Source organism: Salmo trutta, chromosome 26 (assembly GCF_901001165.1).
Source record: "Salmo trutta chromosome 26, fSalTru1.1, whole genome shotgun sequence".
NCBI lineage: Eukaryota > Metazoa > Chordata > Actinopteri > Salmoniformes > Salmonidae > Salmo > Salmo trutta.
Window position 1 is genome coordinate 47,148,920 of NC_042982.1, and position 20,404 is coordinate 47,169,323.

At 43.6% G+C, this 20,404-nt stretch overlaps 1 protein-coding gene across 1 annotated transcript in view; it reads right to left on the minus strand.

The window, feature by feature from the left end:
• Positions 1-277: 277 nt before the first annotated feature.
• LOC115163940 (contactin-5) overlaps positions 278-20,404 on the minus strand; it is a 509,156-nt gene continuing 489,029 nt past the window's right edge. The window contains exons 20-24 of the mRNA XM_029716131.1: positions 18,751-18,860; positions 18,433-18,619; positions 5,779-5,891; positions 3,221-3,389; positions 278-1,229 (exon numbers count right to left, since the gene is read on the minus strand). Coding sequence (XP_029571991.1) covers positions 1,111-1,229; positions 3,221-3,389; positions 5,779-5,891; positions 18,433-18,619; positions 18,751-18,860 — 698 coding nt within the window. The 3' untranslated portion in view covers positions 278-1,110. The remainder of the gene's footprint in view (positions 1,230-3,220; positions 3,390-5,778; positions 5,892-18,432; positions 18,620-18,750; positions 18,861-20,404) is intronic.

Genomic DNA, 20,404 nt, shown 5'->3' on the forward strand with positions numbered 1-20,404 from the left:
CATGGATGCAGATAACTAATGAAAAGCGAGACGGAGGCCAGGCTGATTCAAGCTGATTCCAGTATTACGACAGCCAGACAGACAGCCAGCCAGCCAGACAGACAGAGACAGCCAGACAGACAGCCAGCCAGCCAGCCAGACAGACAGAGACAGCCAGACAGACAGCCAGCCAGCCAGACAGACAGAGACAGCCAGACAGACAGACAGCCAGCCAGCCAGACAGAGACAGACAGACAGACAAAGACAGACAGCCAGACACACACACAGGCAGGCAGGCAGGCAGACACAGACAGACAGACAGACAGACAGACAGACAGACAGACAGACAGACAGACAGACAGACAGTCAGCCATCCAAAACACCTCAACAGCAGCTTTCAGGGAATTGTTCACACTCTGTAGAGCCTCAGAGCTGTTGGGGTCACTGCCTGGAAGCAGTTTAGATGCCAGTCACCAGGCAATGACAAGAAAACAACAGCCCATAAAGTTAAAGTAATCTACGTCCCAAATGGCACCCTATTCCCTACATAGTGCGCTACTTTTGACCGGGCCCATAAGGCACTATATAGGGAATAGGGTACCATTTGGGATGCACATTTAAATGATTAAACTCGAGTGCACAGTTACAGTACAACACTACAAGTGATGCTTGGAAAGAACTGCCAAAACATACTAAATAAAGTTTAGTTCCGCTCCCAGAAAATAATATTTGTTTTTTAACCATCCTTCATCTGTAAACAATCTGTTGGTTTGTTGGTATCAGGAGTGGATTTCCTTGGCAGGCCCTGGGCCTGATTGGCATGGTTTGTTGGTATCAGGAGTGGATCCCCTTGGCAGGCCCTGGGCCTGATTGGCTGATGGGTATGGTTTGTTGGTATCAGGAGTGGATTTCCTTGGCAGGCCCTGGGCCTGATTGGCTGATGGGTATGGTTTGTTGGTATCAGGAGCGGATTTCCTTGGCAGGCCCTGGGCCTGATTGGCTGATGCGTAAGGCCAGGGCAAGCAGACAGTCTGAGGAAGGGAGGGATGGAAGGAACGAGGGATGAGGAAAAGAGGAGAGGTCCAGTCCCTCCAAGTAAAGGAGGATGGAGGGATGGAGGAGGCGGAGGCCTCACCAAGAAGCTGAAGGCACCAGAGGAACAGAGAGGAGCAGCGCAATAGTCCATGGCCATGTCAGACCCCATGGTAGCAGGCTGTGAACCGAATGCTGACCACTCTTCACCCGGACACCTAGAGATGGAAGGATGGAGGGAGACAGGGGGAATGGAGGGATGGAAGGATGGAGGGAGACAGGGGGAATGGAGGGATGGAGGGAGACAGGGAATGGAGGGATGGAGGGAGACAGGGGGAATGGAGGGATGGAAGGATGGAGGGAGACAGGGGGAATGGAGGGATGGAAGGATGGAGGGAGACAGGGGGAATGGAGGGATGGAGGGAGACAGGGGGAATGTTGAGATGGAAGGATGGAGGGAGACAGGGGGAATGGAGGGATGGAAGGAGACAGGGAACAAAGGGATGGATGGGGAGACAGGGAATGTAGGGATGGAGGGGGACAGAGAGAACAACAACTTTAGTGACTAGAGAGCATAGAGCAGAGGACTAAAGTCAGCCTGGAGTCCAAACTGAAACTCCATTTCATTATTGTTTGACATCACTGAGAAAACACTAGTGAAACAGAACGACATTCAGTTTGGATTCTGGGTTAGACAACAAACTCCTTAAATAGTCGGCATTTAAAGGAAAAATAACAAGTTAAGACAGGCAGGCTTGCGCTATAAGAAAGCCAAACATTTCCAATCAACAGAACCACATTTTATAGGGACTGTTTTCTTCCCAGACACAAATTAAGCTAAAATAATTCACAAGCACACACAGCAGTCTGAAGTGTGCTAATCTTTGACATGAATTGTTAGCAGCTTTGAAAATGCAGAAATGAATCTTTCCTCTGGCAGAGAAAGAGAAAACAACACATTTATATGTCTGATCAGAACAACTGTATAAAATTGTCGACTTTACATTTCTCTTGTTTGATAGTTAAATGGCTGTGCAGTGGCGTAGGTGGGTGTGTGTTCAGTGGTGTATGTGTTTGTGAGTGAGTGTGTGCAGTGGTGTGTGTGTGTGTGTGTGTGTGTGTGTGTGTGTGGAGGTGGTTAAAACAGTATTAGCCAAGGGAAACTTGGCTGAGGCAACAGCTGTGGCTGTGGTGACTCAATGAAGCACTTTAAAAGCCCAGTGCAGTCAAAAACGTGATATTCCTGTGTTTTATATATATATATTTCCACACTATGAGGTTGGAAAAATGCTGTGAAATTGTTAAAATGATGATAATGTATTTTTATTGTACAAGGGGATTGAAAAGACACCCTGTTTTGGTGGGATGTAGTTTTGGCCTGCCTGGTGACATCACCAAATTAGTTGATAGACCAATAAGAAAGAGAATTCCAAAGCTCTCTGCCAATAACAGATAGTTTTCAGTTTTCCCCTCCCCAATCAGACCACTCCCAGACAGCCGTAGCAAAATTCTTGCTTGGGAAAATCGCTCTTTGCTAAGAAACCAATTTTTCTTTCTTTTAAAAAAAAATGTAAGAAAATAATTCACAGTAAGGTACGTAATTGTTACCTAGAAATGATTTGATATTGCAATAAAAACGACTGCATTAGACTTTTAACTGTCACGTCCTGACCAGTATAAGGGGTTATTTGTTATTGTAGTTTGGTCAGGACGTGGCAGGGGATGTTTGTTTAGATTGTTTCGGGGTTTGTTGGGTTATGTTCTTGTTAGTCTATTTCTATGTTGGTTCTAGTATGTCTATTTCCATGTGGTGTTTGTTGGGTTGACCTTCAATTGGAAGCAGCTGCTCCTAGTTGCTTCTAATTGAAGGTCCTATTTAAGAGGGGTGTTTTTTCTATGGGATTTTGTGGGTAGTTGTTCCTTGTTTAGTGTTTGTTGCACCTGACAGGACTGTTTTTTTTTGTATACATATTTAGTTGTTTCTCCTTCTTCAAATAAGAAGATGACATATACATATTCCCGCTGCATTTTGGTCCAATCCTTACGACAACCCTGGCATTAACAGAATATCGGTAGAAATAAAAGGTGGATTTTGGTGTACTTGATTAGTCCATTAACTCCTAGCCTAGTAAATGGAAAACAAGGTAGTATATAAGCGAAATACCACAATGTGTGTTGGGTTGAGTGTGTTACCAGAGTCTTGTCTTACCTGAAGAGGTGAGTACTCTGACTTGTGAGCTGGTAGCTCCCTCTCCACCCTCACTCACAGCCCGCACCTCAATGATGTAGGTGCCCCCCTCCGGGAGAGAGAGGACGGCCGACGGGGTGATGGTCCTCACCACCTGATTGTGGACACGCCCCTCCTGACTCAACAACACCTGTGGTTGGACCCAGAACCAATCAATCAGACAGCGTCACTCAATCATCAGCCATTCAGTCACTAGATCACCAGTCAGTCAATCAATCAATTCATCAATCAAATTTTAGGACCCACAAAAATAACACCACCCCTTCTCCACACACACAGTTGACGCTGCTGATGTAATACACGTAGAGAAATAGTGTTGGTCTTCTTTTTCCTTCATGACTGACTGTTCCTGGTCTACAGCACCTCAGGATGACTCCTCCTGGTCTACGGAACCTCAGGTTGACTGCTCCTGGTCTACAGCACCTCAGGATGACTGCTCCTGGTCTACAGCCTCTCAGGTTGACTGCTCCTGGTCTACAGCCTCTCAGGTTGACTGCTCCTGGTCTACGGAACCTCAGGTTGACTGTTCCTGGTCTACAGCACCTCAGGTTGACTGCTCCTGGTCTACAGCACCTCAGGTTGACTGCTCCTGGTCTACAGCACCTCAGGTTGACTGCTCCTGGTCTACAGCACCTCAGGTTGACTGCTCCTGGTCTACAGCACCTCAGGTTGACTGCTCCTGGTCTACAGCACCTCAGGTTGACTGCTCCTGGTCTACAGCACCTCAGGTTGACTGCTCCTGGTCTACAGCACCTCAGGTTGACTGCTCCTGGTCTACAGCACCTTAGGATTGACCTATCCTGACCTACAGCACCCAAACAGATGCTTCATTGGGTTGTGAATATAACCTTGGTTCCCTGCAGGAGAAGACATTACACAAGATAACAATGAAAGAAAATCAAGCAGATACTGTTGCTATAGACAGTGTCTTATTCCTGCAGCCATTTTATACAATGCTTCAGTTGCAATAGCCTTCCTCCGGTCAACATGCCACAGTAGACATTGTTTCATACCTGTAGGCTATGTTTATTCAGATGGGTCACTGCCGGAGCTACTAAGACCTAAACAGATGCTGGCCCTGTGGTTACTGGCTCCAGCCGTCTTCCGTAGAGTACTAATGATGTTGGCTATAGGCAGTTTGTATCTGGCTGTTTAGTTTTTTTTTTTTTTACAACGTTTACTAGAGGATGACTGAGAAGACATTCTCATTTACACCAACTGACCTGAGGAAGGGTAGCAGGGAAGGTGAGTTAGCTGGGGGATCATTAAGAGACTATATAGAGTATGATATTATGGGAACCAGGACACCGGTACCAATATTGAATGACCATAAGTTGAGATGAATGAGCATTAGCTGAGATGAATGAGTATTAGTTGAGGTGAATGAGTATTAGCTGAGATGAATGAGTATTAGTTGAGAGGAATGAGTATTAGCCAAGAGGAATGAGTATTAGCCGAGAGGAATGAGTATTAGCCGAGAGGAATGAGTATTAGCCAAGAGGAATGAGTATTAGCTGAGATGAATGAGTATTAGCCGAGAGGAATGAGTATTAGCCAAGAGGAATGAGTATTAGCTGAGAGGAATGAGTATTAGCCGAGAGGAATGAGTATTAGTTGAGAGGAATGAGTATTAGCTGAGAGGAATGAGTATTAGCTGAGAGGAATGAGTATTAGCTGAGAGGAATGTGTATTAGCTGAGAGGAATGAGTATTAGCTGAGAGGAATGTGTATTAGCTGAGAGGAATGAGTATTAGCTGAGAGGAATGAGTAATAGTTGAGGTGAATGAGTATTAGCTGAGGTGAATGAGTATTAGCTGAGGTGAATGAGTATTAGCTGAGAGGAATAAGTATTAGCTGAGGTGAATGAGTATTAGCTGAGATGAATGAGTATTAGCTGAGAGGAAAGAGTATTAGCTGAGAGGAATGAGTATTAGCTGAGGTGAATGAGTATTAGTTGAGAGGAATGAGTATTAGCTGAGAGGAATGAGTATTAGCTGAGAGGAATGAGTATTAGCTGAGGTGACTGAGACCTGGCCAGTTCAGTAAGGAGACCTGGCCAGTAGAGTTAGGAGACCTGGCCAGTAGAGTAAAGAGACCTGGCCAGTAGAGTAAGGAGACCTGGCCAGTAGAGTAAAGAGACCTGGCCAGTACAGTAAAGAGACCTGGCCAGTACAGTAAAGAGACCTGGCCAGTACAGTAAAGAGACCTGGCCAGTACAGTAAAGAGACCTGGCCAGTAGAGTTAGGAGACCTTGCCAGTAGAGTAAAGAGACCTGGCCAGTAGAGTAAAGAGAGCAGGCCAGTAGAGTAAGGAGACCTGGCCAGTAGAGTAAGGAGACCTGGCCAGTAGAGTAAGGAGACCTGGCCAGCAGAGTAAAGAGACCTGGCCAGTAGAGTAAAGAGACCTGGCCAGTAGAGTTAGGAGACCTGGCCAGTAGAATAAGGAGACCTGGCCAGCAGAGTAAAGAGACCTGGCCAGTACAGTAAAGAGACCTGGCCAGTAGGGTAAGGGGGGCATACCTTGTATCCTATGACATCTGACTCGTTGTCTTTAGACTTAACCGGGTCCCAGTTTAATGATACGTTAGTCCCTTCCTGAATCCACACAAGGTTGGCTGGAGGCTGGACTGGAGCTGAGGAGAAAGTACAGGGATCAATCTAAACTTATCTCTTTCATCCATACATTTTATTGTCATCCATAGCAGAGTGTATTTCAATAAATAAGGTCAATTATAGTACTATTTCTTGCATGCAGAATAGCAAGCTGTCCATCCTAATACTACATGTGAAACGGTCTTTCAGAGTCATGTACTCTATATTATAAAACTGGTTGTTTGGATCCTGGATGCTGATTGGACGAGCAGCATTCTAAGCCGTGCTGTATTGGCTGTCCTATGCCTGCTCACTGCTCCTAATAAGAATATAATGTTGCTGTCTGAATCATCTCTTGTATTTATCTCTATTAGAATATAATGTCTCTGTCTGAATCATCTCCTGTATTTATCTCTACTAGAATATAATGTCACTGTCTGAATCATCTCGTGTTTATCTCTACTAGAATATCATGTTGCTGTCTGAATCATCTCTTGTATTTATCTCATTATTTCCCCTTGCTTCCAGTGTAGCATTTGAACTCAGCAAAAAAAGAAACGTCCTCTCACTGTCAACTGCGTTTATTTTCAGCAAACTTAACATGTGTAAATATTTGTATGAACTTAACAAGATTCAACAACTGAGACATAAACTGAACAAGTTCCACAGACATGTGATTAACAGGAATGGAATAATGTGTCCCTGAACAAAGGGGGGTCAAAATCAAAAGTAACAGTCAGTATCTGGTGTGGCCACCAGCTGCATTAAGTACTGCAGTGCATCTCATCCTCATGAACTGCACCAGATTTGCCAGTTCTTGCTGTGAGATGTTACCCCACTCTTCCACCAAGGCACCTGCAAGTTCCCGGACATTTCTGGGGGGAATGGCCTTAGCCCTCACCCTCTGATCCAACCGGTCCCAGACGTGCTCAATGGGATTGAGATCCGGGCTCTTCGCTGGCCATGGCAGAACACTGACATTCCTGTCTTGCAAGTAATCACACACCGAAGAATGAGCAGTATGGCTGGTGGCATTTTCCTGCTGGAGGGTCATGTCAGGATGAGCCTGTAGAAAGGGTACCACATGAGGGAGGAGAATGTCTTCCCTGTAACGCACGGCATTGAGATTGCCTGCAATGACAACAAGCTCAGTCTGATGATGCTGTGACACACCGCCTCAAACCATGACGGACCCTCCACCTCCAAATCGATCCCACTCCAGAGTACAGGCCTCGGTGTAACGCTCATTACTTTGACGATAAATGCGAATCCGACCATCACTGCTGGTGAGACAAAACAAAGACTCATCAGTGAAGAGCACTTTTTGCCAGTCCTGTCTGGTCAAGCGATGGTGAATGTGCGCCCATAGGCGACGTTGTTGCCGGTGATGTCTGGTGAGGACTTGCCTTACAACAGGCCTACAAGCCCTCAGTCCATCCTCTCTCAACCTATTGCGGACATTCTGAGCGCTGATGGAGGGATTGTGTATTCCTGGTGTAACTCGGGCAGTTGTTGTTGCCATCCTGTACCTGTCCCGCAGGTGTGATGTTCGGATGTACCGATCCTGTGCAGGTGTTGTTACATTTAATTTTTATTGTATTTTTTCACCTTTATTTAACCAGGTAGGCTAGTTGAGAACAGTTTCTCATTTGCAACTGCGACCTGGCCAAGATAAAGCAAAGCAGTTCGAGACATACAACAACACAGGAATAAACAACACATGGAATAAACAAAACATACAGTCAATAATACAGTGGAACAAAAGAAAACAAAAAGTCTATATACAGTGAGTGCAAATGAGGTAAGATAAGGGAGTTAAGGCAATACATAGGCCATGGTGGCCAAGTAATTACAATATAGCAATTAAACACTGGAGTGGCAGATGTGCAGAAGATGAATGTGCAAGTAGGGATACTGGGGTGCAAAGGAGCAAGATGAATAAATAAATAAATATAGTATGGGGATGAGGTAGGTAGTTAGATGGGCTGTTTACAGATGGGCTATGTACAGGTGCAGAGATCTGTGAGCTACTCTGACAGCTGGTGCTTAAAGCTAGTGAGGGAGGTAAGAGTCTCCAGCTTCAGTGATTTTTGCAGTTCGTTCCAGTCATTGGCAGCAGAGAACTGGAAGGAAAGACAACCAAAGGAGGAATTGGTTTTGGGGATGACCAGTGAGATATACCTGCTGGAGCGCGTGCTACGGGTGGGTGCTGCTATGGTGACCAGAGAGATATACCTGCTGGAGCGCGTGCTACAGATAGGTGCTGCTATGGTGACCAGTGAGCTGAGATAAGGCGGGGCTTTTACCTAGCAGAGACTTGCAGATAACCTGTAGCCAGTGGGTTTGGCAACGAGTATGAAGCGAGGGCCAGCCAACGAGAGCGTACAGGTCGCAGTGGTGGGTAGTATATGGGGCATTGGTGGAAAAACGGATGGCACTGTGATAGACTGCATCTAATTTGTTGAGTAGAGTGTTTGAGGCTATTTTATAGATGACATCACTGAAGTCGAGGATCGGTAGGAAGGTCAGTTTTACGAGGGTATGTTTGGCAGCATGAGTGAAGGATGCTTTGTTGCGATATAGGAAGTCAATTCTAGATTAAAATTTTGGATTGGAGATGCTTAATGTGAGTCTGGAAGGAGAGTTTACAGTCCAGCCAGACACCTAGGTATTTGTAGTTGTCCACGTATTCTAAGTCAGAGCCGTCCAGAGTAGTGATGCTGGACGGGCGAGCAGGTGCGGGCAGTGATCGATTGAATAGCATGCAGTTAGTTTCACTTGCGTTTAAGAGCAGTTGGAGGCTACGGAAGGAGAGTTGTATGGCATTGAAGCTCGTCTGGAGGTTAGTTAACACAGTGTCCAAAGAGGGGCCAGAAGTATACAGAATGGTGTCGTCTGCGTAGAGGTGGATCAGAGAATAACCAGCAGCAAGAGAGACATCATTGATGTATACAGAGAAAAGAGTCGGCCCAAGAATTGAACCCTGTGGCACACCCATAGAGACTGCCAGAGGTCCGGACAACAGCCCTCTCTGCTTTGACACATTGATCTCTATCAGAGAGGTAGTTGGTAAACCAGGCGAGGTAGTCATTTGAGAAACCAAGGCTGTTGAGTCTGCCAATAAGGATGTGGTGATTGACAGAGTCGAAAGCCTTGGCCAGGTCGATGAATACGGCTGCACAGTAATGTCTCTTATCGATCGCGGTTATGATGTTGTTTAGGACCTTGAGCGTGGCTGAGGTGCATCCATGACCAGCTCTGAAACCAGATTGCTTAGCGGAGAAGGTACGGTGGGATTCGAAATGGTCGGTAATCTGTTTGTTAACTTGGCTTTTGAAGACCTTAGAAATACAGGGTAGGATAGATATAGGTCTGTAGCAGGTTGGGTCTAGAGTGTCACTCCCTTTGAAGAGAGGGATGACCGCGGCAGCTTTCCAATTTTTGGGGATCTCAGATGATATGAAAGAGAGGTTGAACAGGTTAGTAATATAGGTTGCAACAATTTCGGCAGATAATTTTAGAAAGAGAGGGTCCAGATTGTCTAGCCCAGCTGATTTGTAGGGGTCCAGATTTTGCAGCTCTTTCAGAACATCAGCTATCTGGATTTGGGTGAAGGAGAAATGGTGTGTGCTTTGGCGGGTTGCTGTGGAGGGTGCCAGGCGGTTGACCGGGGTAGGGGTAGCCAGGTGGAAAGCATGGCCAGCCGTAGAGAAATGCTTATTGAAATTCTCAATTATAGTGGATTTATCGGTGGTAACAGTGTTTCCTAGCCTTAGAGCAGTGGGCAGCTGGGAGGAGGTGCTCTTATTCTCCATGGACTTTATAGTGCCCCAGAACTTTTTTGAGTTAGTGCTACAGGATGCAAATTTCTGTTTGAAAAAGCTAACATGTGGTCTGCCACTGCGAGGACAATCAGCTGTACGTCCTGTCTCCCTGTAGTGCTGTCTTAGATGTCTCACAGTACGGATATTGCAATTTATTGCCCTGGCCACATCTGCAGTCCTCATGCCTCCTTGCAGCATGGCTAAGGCATGTTCACGAAGATGTTCAGGGACCCTGGGCATCTTTCTTTTGGTGTTTTTCAGAGTCAGTAGAAAGGCCTCTTTAGTGTCCTAAGTTTTCATAACTGTGACCTTAATTGCCTTTCGTCTGTAAGCTGTTAGTGTCTTTATGACCGTTCCACAGGTGCATGTCCATTAATTGTTTATGGTTCATTGAACAAGCATGGGAAACAGTGTTTAAACCCTTTACAATGAAGATCTGTGGAGTTATTTGGATTTTTACAAATTATCTTTCAAAGACAGGTTCCTGAAAAAGGGAAAAAAAATTCTGAGTTTAGTTAGGTACAGCAGGGTTAATATAAGCCTCAGTTTATGTCTGTCTGACTTTGGAAACAATGTTTCACTTTTGAATCTCAAAAATACTATTATTAGGTCTTTCAGAATACCAACTTGTTGTGGGAGGAGATTTTTAATCAGGTATGTAATTCTCAGTTAGATAGGTCTCATGTTTCATCTCACTCTCAAACTGATCAGACCAAACTGATCTCATCTCATTTGCTGGCGTCTAAGGAATTTTACTATCAAATATTTTTTTTTTATTCTTCAAGACATAATACATTTTCACAGATAGACTACATATTTGTATCTCCCTATATAAACAGGTGTATTCAGACAACCGAGCTGCTCCGCATACTAATTTCTGACCATGGAGCTGTCCTGTATAGTATGTAACATGACAGCTACAAACAGAAAGGTGCCAGAAGATTGAGCTTTAACACAACTTTGCTGCAGAATAAGGCTTTTTGAGGGGAAATTGTACCTCGTTTGCCTCACATCTTAATTGAACTCGCAGTAAAAAAAAGTAGTAGATCTGGGAAAAAAAGATTTCTCTGGTTGAAAATGAGCAGAAACAAAAATGTACAGAGCAAAAGGGGAACATGTTTACAGCATTAAAACACGAGTATAACACTTTACTTACTCTAAGCAGAATTTATAATGCATCGCACAAGAGTAACATTCCATTCTGAGAGGGAGAAAGCTAGTAGTAGACTTTTGGCTGCAAGGCTTAAGCAAAATGAGGTCCTGTTCTTGTATCAAGACAATTTAAACACCATCTGGTAAGATATCATATGACCCGGCAGAAATTAATGATACGTTTAGGCAGTTTTATTCCAAATTATATACCTCAGAGGCGGACCCTGATCATAGTAAGATGACACACTTCATATCATCATTGCTCTGTCGAGTTTGGGAAGGTCCAATCTGGATTCCTTGACTCCCCACTTCCTCTTGAAGAACTCAGGAGTGCATTAACATCTATGAAAAGAGGCAAATCACGAGGACTTGATTGGTTTCCCTCCTTAGCTGTTTCTTGAAATATGGGATATTGTCGGGCCACTAATTGGTTCTATCAATCGTGCATTAAACCTTGGAGAATTCCATAGAGACCAAAACACCTCACTGATTATAGTTTTGTTAAAAAAGGGCAAATCTCACCTAGACTGTAAAAGTTATAGGCCCTTAAGCTTATTATACCTGGAGCTCAAGCTGTTTGCAAAGGTACTTGCCATCAGATTGGAACAGCTTGTAGGAAATCTAATCAGCGATGATCAAACTGGGTTTATAAAGGGTAGTTTAGCCTCAGACAATATTAGACGTCTATTCATAAATGTGTTTGAAAACAACCCAGTCCCTGCTGCACTTTAGTTTAGTTGCAGAAAAAGCCTTTGATAGGCTAGAACTATTTATGGTGTGTTTTGGAGGCCTCTGGTTTTGGTCAAGGATTTATCTCCATGTTAAAAACATTGTATTCTGCATCCCAAGCAGTTGTGCAGACGGGAAATATTCTATCCAAGACTTTCTGTTTAAAACGTCCCACAAAACAAGGATGTTCATTATCACCAATGCTCTTTGCCCTGTCTTTGGAGCCCCTTGCTCCAGAGATTAGATTGGGCCCACCTATTTCATCCATCAATATTAAAAAGGTACGCAGCATAACGTGTCATTCTATGAAACCTTATTATATTTCTCAGACATCTCAATTTCCCTTCTACAGATTTTGAAATTGTTTACTCTTTTTGGTTCATTCTCTAAAATAAACTGTGAAAAATTGATACTCAATAGCCCTGCTAAATTGCTTACTTTGCCTGCTGCATCTCCAGTGCAGTGGCATGAGGCAGACTTTATTTATTTGGGCGTATGCATACCCACCAAATTTTCCCAAGGTTGCAGAAGGAACTATGTCAAACTAAATGAGGAGATCACCTCTGATTTGCAGAGATGGTCCTTTCTTAAAATCTCATTACAAAGCAGGATTTCTATAGTAAAAAGGAACATACTCGACCAAGGAACAAACATACTTGTATTTTCTCTACGCTAACTATACCTCATCCGCCAAAATAGGAATTAATGTCAATGACCTCAAATTTGATTTGGAATGATAAAAAGCCACGCATTCGATATGATACACTTACGCAGTTAAAGAGAAAAGTCTCTGAGCTGCACTTGTTGCACCGCAGAGACTTACAGATCTAGTTTTTTTCTGATATCAAGGTAAAAACAGCATTCGAAAGATGTGGATAAATTATTTCCAACTCACTACAAGTACGGTAATACACTGAGAAACATATAGGCATCACTAAGAAGTTCTATGAATCTTCTCCTCTATGGCACAACCATAACCTGCTGACAATCAATAAGCCTTTTGTGTACCCATTGTGGGCAGAAAAGGGTGAGCATCACTTCCAGGCATTTCATGGTTCCTTTACCTACAGTTAAGATCTTTCTTAAAAGCTTATGGTGTACCATGGGATGCCCTGTTAACATCCCACATAATGCTTACATGGATAGACCCTTCATTAACTTCTAAAATGGTCTCTGCCACTTATGATTGGCTGCTGTCTGTTAAATGCTCTACATTGGTTGTCACTCTAGTATGGAACCGTGAAATGCAGGGATTGGGGCAAGACCTGAACTGGGATACCATTTGGGAAAATATATTTGTTACCTCTAGAAACCCAGCACACCAGCTTATACATTATAAGCTTATACATAGAGGTTACGAAACTCCATTTAGATGTTTTAAGATGAAGCTGATTCCTACTCCAATATTTGATAGATGCCGTATGAATGCTGTTGGAACACTATTGCACATGTTTTGGGACTGTCCTGTGGTGTCCCAGTTCTGGTCACATGTTTTGGGACTGTCCTGTGGTGTCCCAGCTCTGGTCACATGTTTTGGGACTGTCCTGTGGTGTCCCAGTTCTGGTCACATGTTTTGGGACTGTCCTGGGGTGTCCCAGTTCTGGTCACATGTTTTGGGACTGTCCTGAGGTGTCCCAGTTCTGGTCACATGTTTTGGGACTGTCCTGTGGTGTCCCAGTTCTGGTCACATGTTTTGGGAATGTCCTGTGGTGTCCCAGTTCTGGTCACATGTTTTGGGACTGTCCTGTGGTGTCCCAGTTCTGGTCACATGTTTTGGGACTGTCCTGTGGTGTCCCAGTTCTGGTCACATGTTTTGGGAATGTCCTGTGGTGTCCCAGTTCTGGTCACATGTTTTGGGAATGTCCTGTGGTGTCCCAGTTCTGGTCACATGTTTTGGGACTGTCCTGTGGTGTCCCAATTCTGGTCACATGTTTTGGGACTGTCCTGTGGTGTCCCAGTTCTGGTCACATGTTTTGGGAATGTCCTGTGGTGTCCCAGTTCTGGTCACATGTTTTGGGAATGTCCTGTGGTGTCCCAGTTCTGGTCACATGTTTTGGGACTGTCCTGTGGTGTCCCAGTTCTGGTCACATGTTTTGGGACTGTCCTGTGGTGTCCCAGTTCTGGTCACATGTTTTGGGACTGTCCTGTGGTGTCCCAGCTCTGGTCACATGTTTTGGGACTGTCCTGTGGTGTCCCAGCTCTTGTCACATGTTTTGGGAATGTCCTGTGGTGTCTCAGTTCTGGTCACATGTTTTGGGAATGTCCTGTGGTGTCCCAGTTCTGGTCACATGTTTTGGGACTGTTTTCTACATTGTAGAATAATTGTGAAGACATCAAAACTATAAAATAACACATGTGGATTCATGAGGTAGTCACATGGACTGCATTATTTGTGGAATTTCTTTCCTTCTTAATGCGTTTGAGCCAATCATTTGTGTTGTGACAAGGTAGGGGTGGTATACAGAAGATAGCCCTATTTGGTAAAATACCAAGTCCATATTATGGCAAGAACAGCTCAAATAAGCAAAGAGAAATGACAGTCCATCATTACTTTAAGACTTGAAGGTCAGTCAATACGGAACATTTCAAGAACTTTGAAAGTTTCTTCAAGTGCAGTTGCAAAAACCATTAAGCGCAATGATGAAACTGGCTCTCATGAGGACCAGCACAGGAAAGGAAAACCCAGAGTTACCTCTGCTGCAGAGGCTACGTTCATTAGTGTTACCAGCCTCAGGCATTGCAGCCCAAATAAATTCTTCCCAGAGTTCAAGTAACCAGACACATCTCAACATCAACTGATCAGAGGAGACTGCATGAATGAGGCCTTCATGGTCAAATTGCTGCAAAGGAACCACTACTACACCAATAATAAGAAGAGACTTGCTTGGGCCAAGAAACACAAACAATGGACATTAGACCGGTGGAAGTCTGTCCTTTGGTCTGTTGAGTCCAAATTTGAGATTTTTGGTTCCAACCGCGTTGTTTTTGTGAGACGCAGAGTAGGTGAATGGATGATCTCCTCATGTGTATTTCCCACCATGAAGCATGGAGGAGGAGGTGTGATGGTGCTTTGCTGGTGACACTGTCAGTGATTTATTTAGAATTCAAGGTACACTTAACCTCTCTGGCGCATGTGGGACGAACTCGTCCCACCTACGTAACAGCCACTGAAATCCAGTGGCGCGATTTTTGAATCGTTAGAAATACTATTACTTCAATTTCTCAAACATATGACTATTTTACAGCTATTTAAAGACAAGAATCTCGTTAATCTAACCCCACTGTCCGATTTCAAAAAGGCTTTACAACGAAAGCAAAACATTAGATTATGTCAGCAGAGTGCCCAGCCAGAAATAATCAGACACCCATTTTTCAAGCTAGCATATCATGTCACATAAACCCAAACCACAGGTAATGCAGCACTAACCTTTTATGATCTTCATCAGATGACACACCTAGGACATTGTGTTATACAATACATGCATGTCTGTTCAATCAAGTTCATATTTATATCAAAAAACAGCTTTTTACATTAGCATGTGACGTTCAGAAAAAGCATAACCCCCGCAAACTTCCGGGGAATTTACTAACAGTTTGCTAAATTACTCACGATAAACGTTCACAAAAAGCATAACAATTATTTTAAGAATTATAGATACATTACTCCTCTATGCACTCGATATGTCCGATTTTAAAATAGCTTTTCGGATGAAGCACATTTTGCAATAATCTAAGTACATAGCCCGGCATCACAGGGCTAGCTATTTAGATACCCACCCAGGTCAGCCTCCACCAAAATCACATTTCCTATAAGAAAAATGTTCTTACCTTGCTTGTTCTTCGTCAGAATACACTGCCAGGACTTCTACTTCAATAACAAATGTTGGTTTGGTCCCAAATAATCCATCGTTATATCCAAACAGCGACGTTTTGTTGGTGAGTTCTAGACACTATCAGAATGCTTCATCACGGTGTCGCGCATGGTGCATTGGCGTGACAAAAATGTCTAAATATTCCATTACCGTACTTCGAAGCATGTCAACCGCTGTTTAAAACCAATTTTTATGCCATTTATCTCGTAGATAAGTGATAATATTCCGACCGGGAATATGCATTGAGCCTAAACAGCCGAATTAAATTTCTCCTCAGGAGCGAATCGTGCACGCGCCTCATTCAAAGGTCCTCTGAGCCGCCACTTGCCAAAGCCGATAATGTGTTTCAGCCTGAGGCTCCCTCGTCAACCTTCAGTTATTTCCCGGGTTCCGAGAGCCTATCGGAGCCCTGGGAATTGTCACGTTACAGCTAAGATCCTTACTTTTCAATAAACAGATGCAAGACGCACGACTCCTTGTCAGACAGGGTACTTCCTGCTTGAAACCTTGTCAGGTTTTTGCCTGCCATAGGAGTTCTGTTATACTCACAGACACCATTCAAACAGTTTTAGAAAATTCAGAGTGTTTTCTATCCAAACCTGAACAATAATATGCATATTCTAGCTTCTGAGTTGGTGTAGGAGGCAGTTAAAAATGGGCACATATTTTTTCCAAAATTCTCAATACTGCCCCCTATCCCAAACAGGTCCAGCATGGCTACCACAGCATTCTGCAGCAATACGCCTTCCCATCTGGTTTGCGCTTAGTGGGATTATCATTTGTTTATGAACAGGACAATGACCCAACACACCTCCAGGCTGTGTAAGGGCTATTTGACCAAGAAGGAGAGTGATGGAGTGCTGAATCAGATGACCGGGCCTCCACAATCACCCGACCTCAACCCAATTGAGATGCTTTGGGATGAGTTGTACCGCAGAGTGAAGGAGAAGCAGCCATCAAGTACTCAGCATGTGTGGGAACTCCTTCAAGACTTTTGGAAAAGCATTCCAGGTGAAGCTGGTTGAGAGAATGCCAAGAGTGTGCAAAGCTGTCATCAAGGCAAAGGGTGGCTACTTTGAAGAATATCAAATATAGAATATATGTTCATTTGTTTAACACTTTTTTGGTTACTACATGATTCCATATATGTTAGTTCATAGTTCATAGTCTACAATGTAGAAAATAGTAAAAATGAAGTAAAACCTTAGTATGAGTAGGTGTCTAGTTGTGGCCGCAACTGGACTAGATTGTGAACGACTCTTGGCAGAATCCATTACTTGACTGTGGGTGATAAGCACAATAAAGTTTCAACTGCATATGTTCTCAAATTCTAGTTTCTTGAACAATGGGGAGACTGTGTATGTTTTGGGTCAACAAAGCTGTGTCCACCATAACATTCAATAAATAATCACCATGCGATCAATTGTCAGTTGTAAACATGTCTTTTTCCCATCTGCCTGCAGCAAGATATATTTCCCTTGCTCACATGATGGACAGTTGCTGGTCGCTGAGAGAGATGAGCACGTATTAAACCTGCTGTAGAATTCATTGCGGCCAGCAGGTCAAACGAACAACTAAAATGAATGAGTCATTCGAAAAATACAAATCATGACCATCAAGTCAGTAAAGAGAATGAATCATGTGCGAACTGCACATTCCTACTCTGTAACATCACGGTGCTTAGACAAGACGAGACAATTTTTAGCCAGTTGAAACGTCGTTATCGTGGACAAATCCAAGTAAATAACAATAGTGTCACGCCCTGGCCATAGAGAGGTCTTTGTTCTCTATTTTGGTTAGGCCAGGGTGTGACTAGGGTGGGCATTCTATGTCCTTTTTTCTATGTTTTGTATTTCTATGTTTTGGCCTGGTAAGGCTCTCAATCAGGGACAGCTGTACATTGTTGTCGCTGATTGGGAGCCATACTTAGGCAGCCTGTTTTCCTTTGGGGTTTTGTGGGTAGTTGTTTCTGTTGTGTGGTTTGCACCTGACAGAACTGTTGGCGTTCGTTTGTTTCTTAAGTTCAAGTGTTTCGTATTATTAAAACTTCAATATGAACACTCACCACGCTGCATCTCGGTCAGACAATCGTTACAAATAGAAAAAAGGCTCAAACAAAGGAAAATACAGCTAGTGTCCTGTCAGTCCAGGTTCAATGTTTGACATGACTGAGTTAGCTGAGCTAGCTAGCAGGTGACTAGAACATTATCCAGCCTGAATAGCAACCATTTGTTTAGAACAGATGACCAGACCTTTTGCATAGCAACTATTTTAACATGATGAATGACTGGCTGGCGTCTGTAGCAACATGACCAAAATAACTAACAACCAGTGTTTTGTCCGGACTATATCTTCTGGTGGAAGAATTACATTGTATGAATTTACTTATCAAAATAATGTTTTAATGAAAATATGTAACAGATTTATAAAAGCAATAAGGCATTTGAGGCAGTTTTTTTGTCATGAATACAGTCACAGGTAAATGGGCTATCGTGTCGTGCCAAACAACACCATTTATCTGTGACTGTATTCATGATACAGCACTGCCTCTTACCTGTGACTGTATTCACGATACAGCACTGCCTCTTACCTGTGACTGTATTCACAATACAGCACTGCCTCTTACCTGTGACTGTATTCACGATACAGCACTGCCTCTTACCTGTGACTGTATTCATGATACAGCACTGCCTCTTACCTGTGACTGAATTCACGATACAGTACTGCCTCTTACCTGTGACTGTATTCATGATACAGCACTGCCTCTTACCTGTGACTGTATTCATGATACAGCACTGCCTCTTACCTGTGACTGTATTCATGATACAGCACTGCCTCTTACCTGTGACTGTTCACGATACAGTACTGCCTCTTACCTGTGACTGTATTCACGATACAGCACTGCCTCTTACCTGTGACTGCATTCTTGTGCCTTACTGCTTAATTACATGCATACAGTATCCCCCCCTCTATACAGCTCAGCTTCGTATGAGTGGCGTACTCACGGTCTTTCCTGGTCTTGGCGGTGCTAGCTGTTGATGCAGGGCCCTGGCCGATACTGTTGAAGCCTCTGACTGTGATGAGGTACACGCGGTTCCCCTCCAGGCCTGTCAGCGCCATAGACGTCTCGTTCCCTGCTGTCTTCTTCCTCTTCCCTGACTCCTCCTGCTCGCTGTCCTTCCAGTAGCTCACCTGACAAAAGAAGACGTTCGGTGTGTCTCTTTTTAAACTTGTCTTTTTATTGGAGTATTTACATTTATTTGTTTTATTTAGATTTATCTAATGAAAAATGTCATGTATAATGCACACACACACACACACACCTCGTATCCCCGTGGTCTCCCAGGGCCAGGGTTGGGTGGTCTCCAAGTTACTTTAATTTCCGAAGATGAAGTGCTGGAAGCTTTCACCTCAGATGGGGCCTCTCTGGGCTCTGTAGAGGATAACACACAACCACACACACACACACACACAACCACACACACACACACACACACACACACACACACACACACTCCAATCAACCTGAGAAACCCCACAGACACACTGTAACGGCCGCTAGTTGTCTCCTGTGTGCCTTGTAGAAAACGCCGCATAACGACGTGTCGATTGCAGAGTGAGTAATATACTTGAGATATTTACACTACAGACATTAGTAACGCTGCATTAGTAACAGTAAATCAGTACATATTGATTACAGTTAATCTCTACAGTCAATCAGTACATATTGATAACAGTCAATCAGTACATATTGATAACAGTAAATCTCTACAGTCAATCAGTACATATTGATAACAGTAAATCAGTACATATTGATTACAGTAAATCTCTAGTCAATCAGTACATATTGATAACAGTAAATCAGTACATATTGATTACAGTAAATCTCTACAGTTAATCAGTATTACTATTATGTTTCATCAAGTCAAGTGATATGTTTCATGATTACTTTCATAGCATATCAGCCATACAGCACAGTGAATAGTATCTGAATCCCAGGGGAGATCAGAGGATGAATAAATTACATAAAGTGACACATTGTCAGTGTATAGAGGATAATTCTTCTTGACTAACATTTCAAACATCAACAAATTAACCTCTAGACCAGGGCTGTCAAACATCTGGTGGTTTGAGTAAAACAGTTTCCAGCTCGCTAATAATCACATCAATGAAAGCTAGACAGTCAGGGATTAGAAACATTCCTAAAATGAAAACTAGAGGACTATTTTTGACAGATTTAGACAGCGAAGGAGGACATTTTCAGTGCGGATCTCCGGACCTCGTTCAATACCGAATGTAGTCCAGGGGACGAAATGAGTTCTAAACTCGGTCCTGGGGCAGTTTATGACCCAGCACTACACAGCTGATTCAAATAACAAACTCATCATCAAGCTTAGATTATTTGAATCAGCTGTGAAGTGCAAGGGCAAAAAACAAAACCTGTACCCAGGGGGGCACCTGGACCGAGAAAATTAAGAAGTGATGTTGTGCCTTTGCTTTTTACTTGTGAGAACCAGTAGAACTGAGGACGTGACAGTAGAACTGACAGTAGAACTGAGGACGTGACAGTAGAACTGAGGACGTGACAGTAGAACTGACAGTAGAACTGAGGACGTGACAGTAGAACTGACAGTAGAACTGAGGACGTGACAGTAGAACTGAGGACGTGACAGTAGAACTGACAGTAGAACTGAGGACGTGACAGTAGAACTGACAGTAGAATTGAGGACGTGACAGTAGAACTGACAGTAGAACTGAGGACGTGACAGTAGAACTGACAGTAGAACTGAGGACGTGACAGTAGAACTGACAGTAGAACTGAGGACGTGACAGTAGAACTTACAGTAGAACTGAGGACGTGACAGTAGAACTGAGGACGTGACAGTAGAACTGACAGTAGAACTGAGGACGTGACAGTAGAACTGACAGTAGAACTGAGGACGTGACAGTAGAACTGAGGACGTGACAGTAGAACTG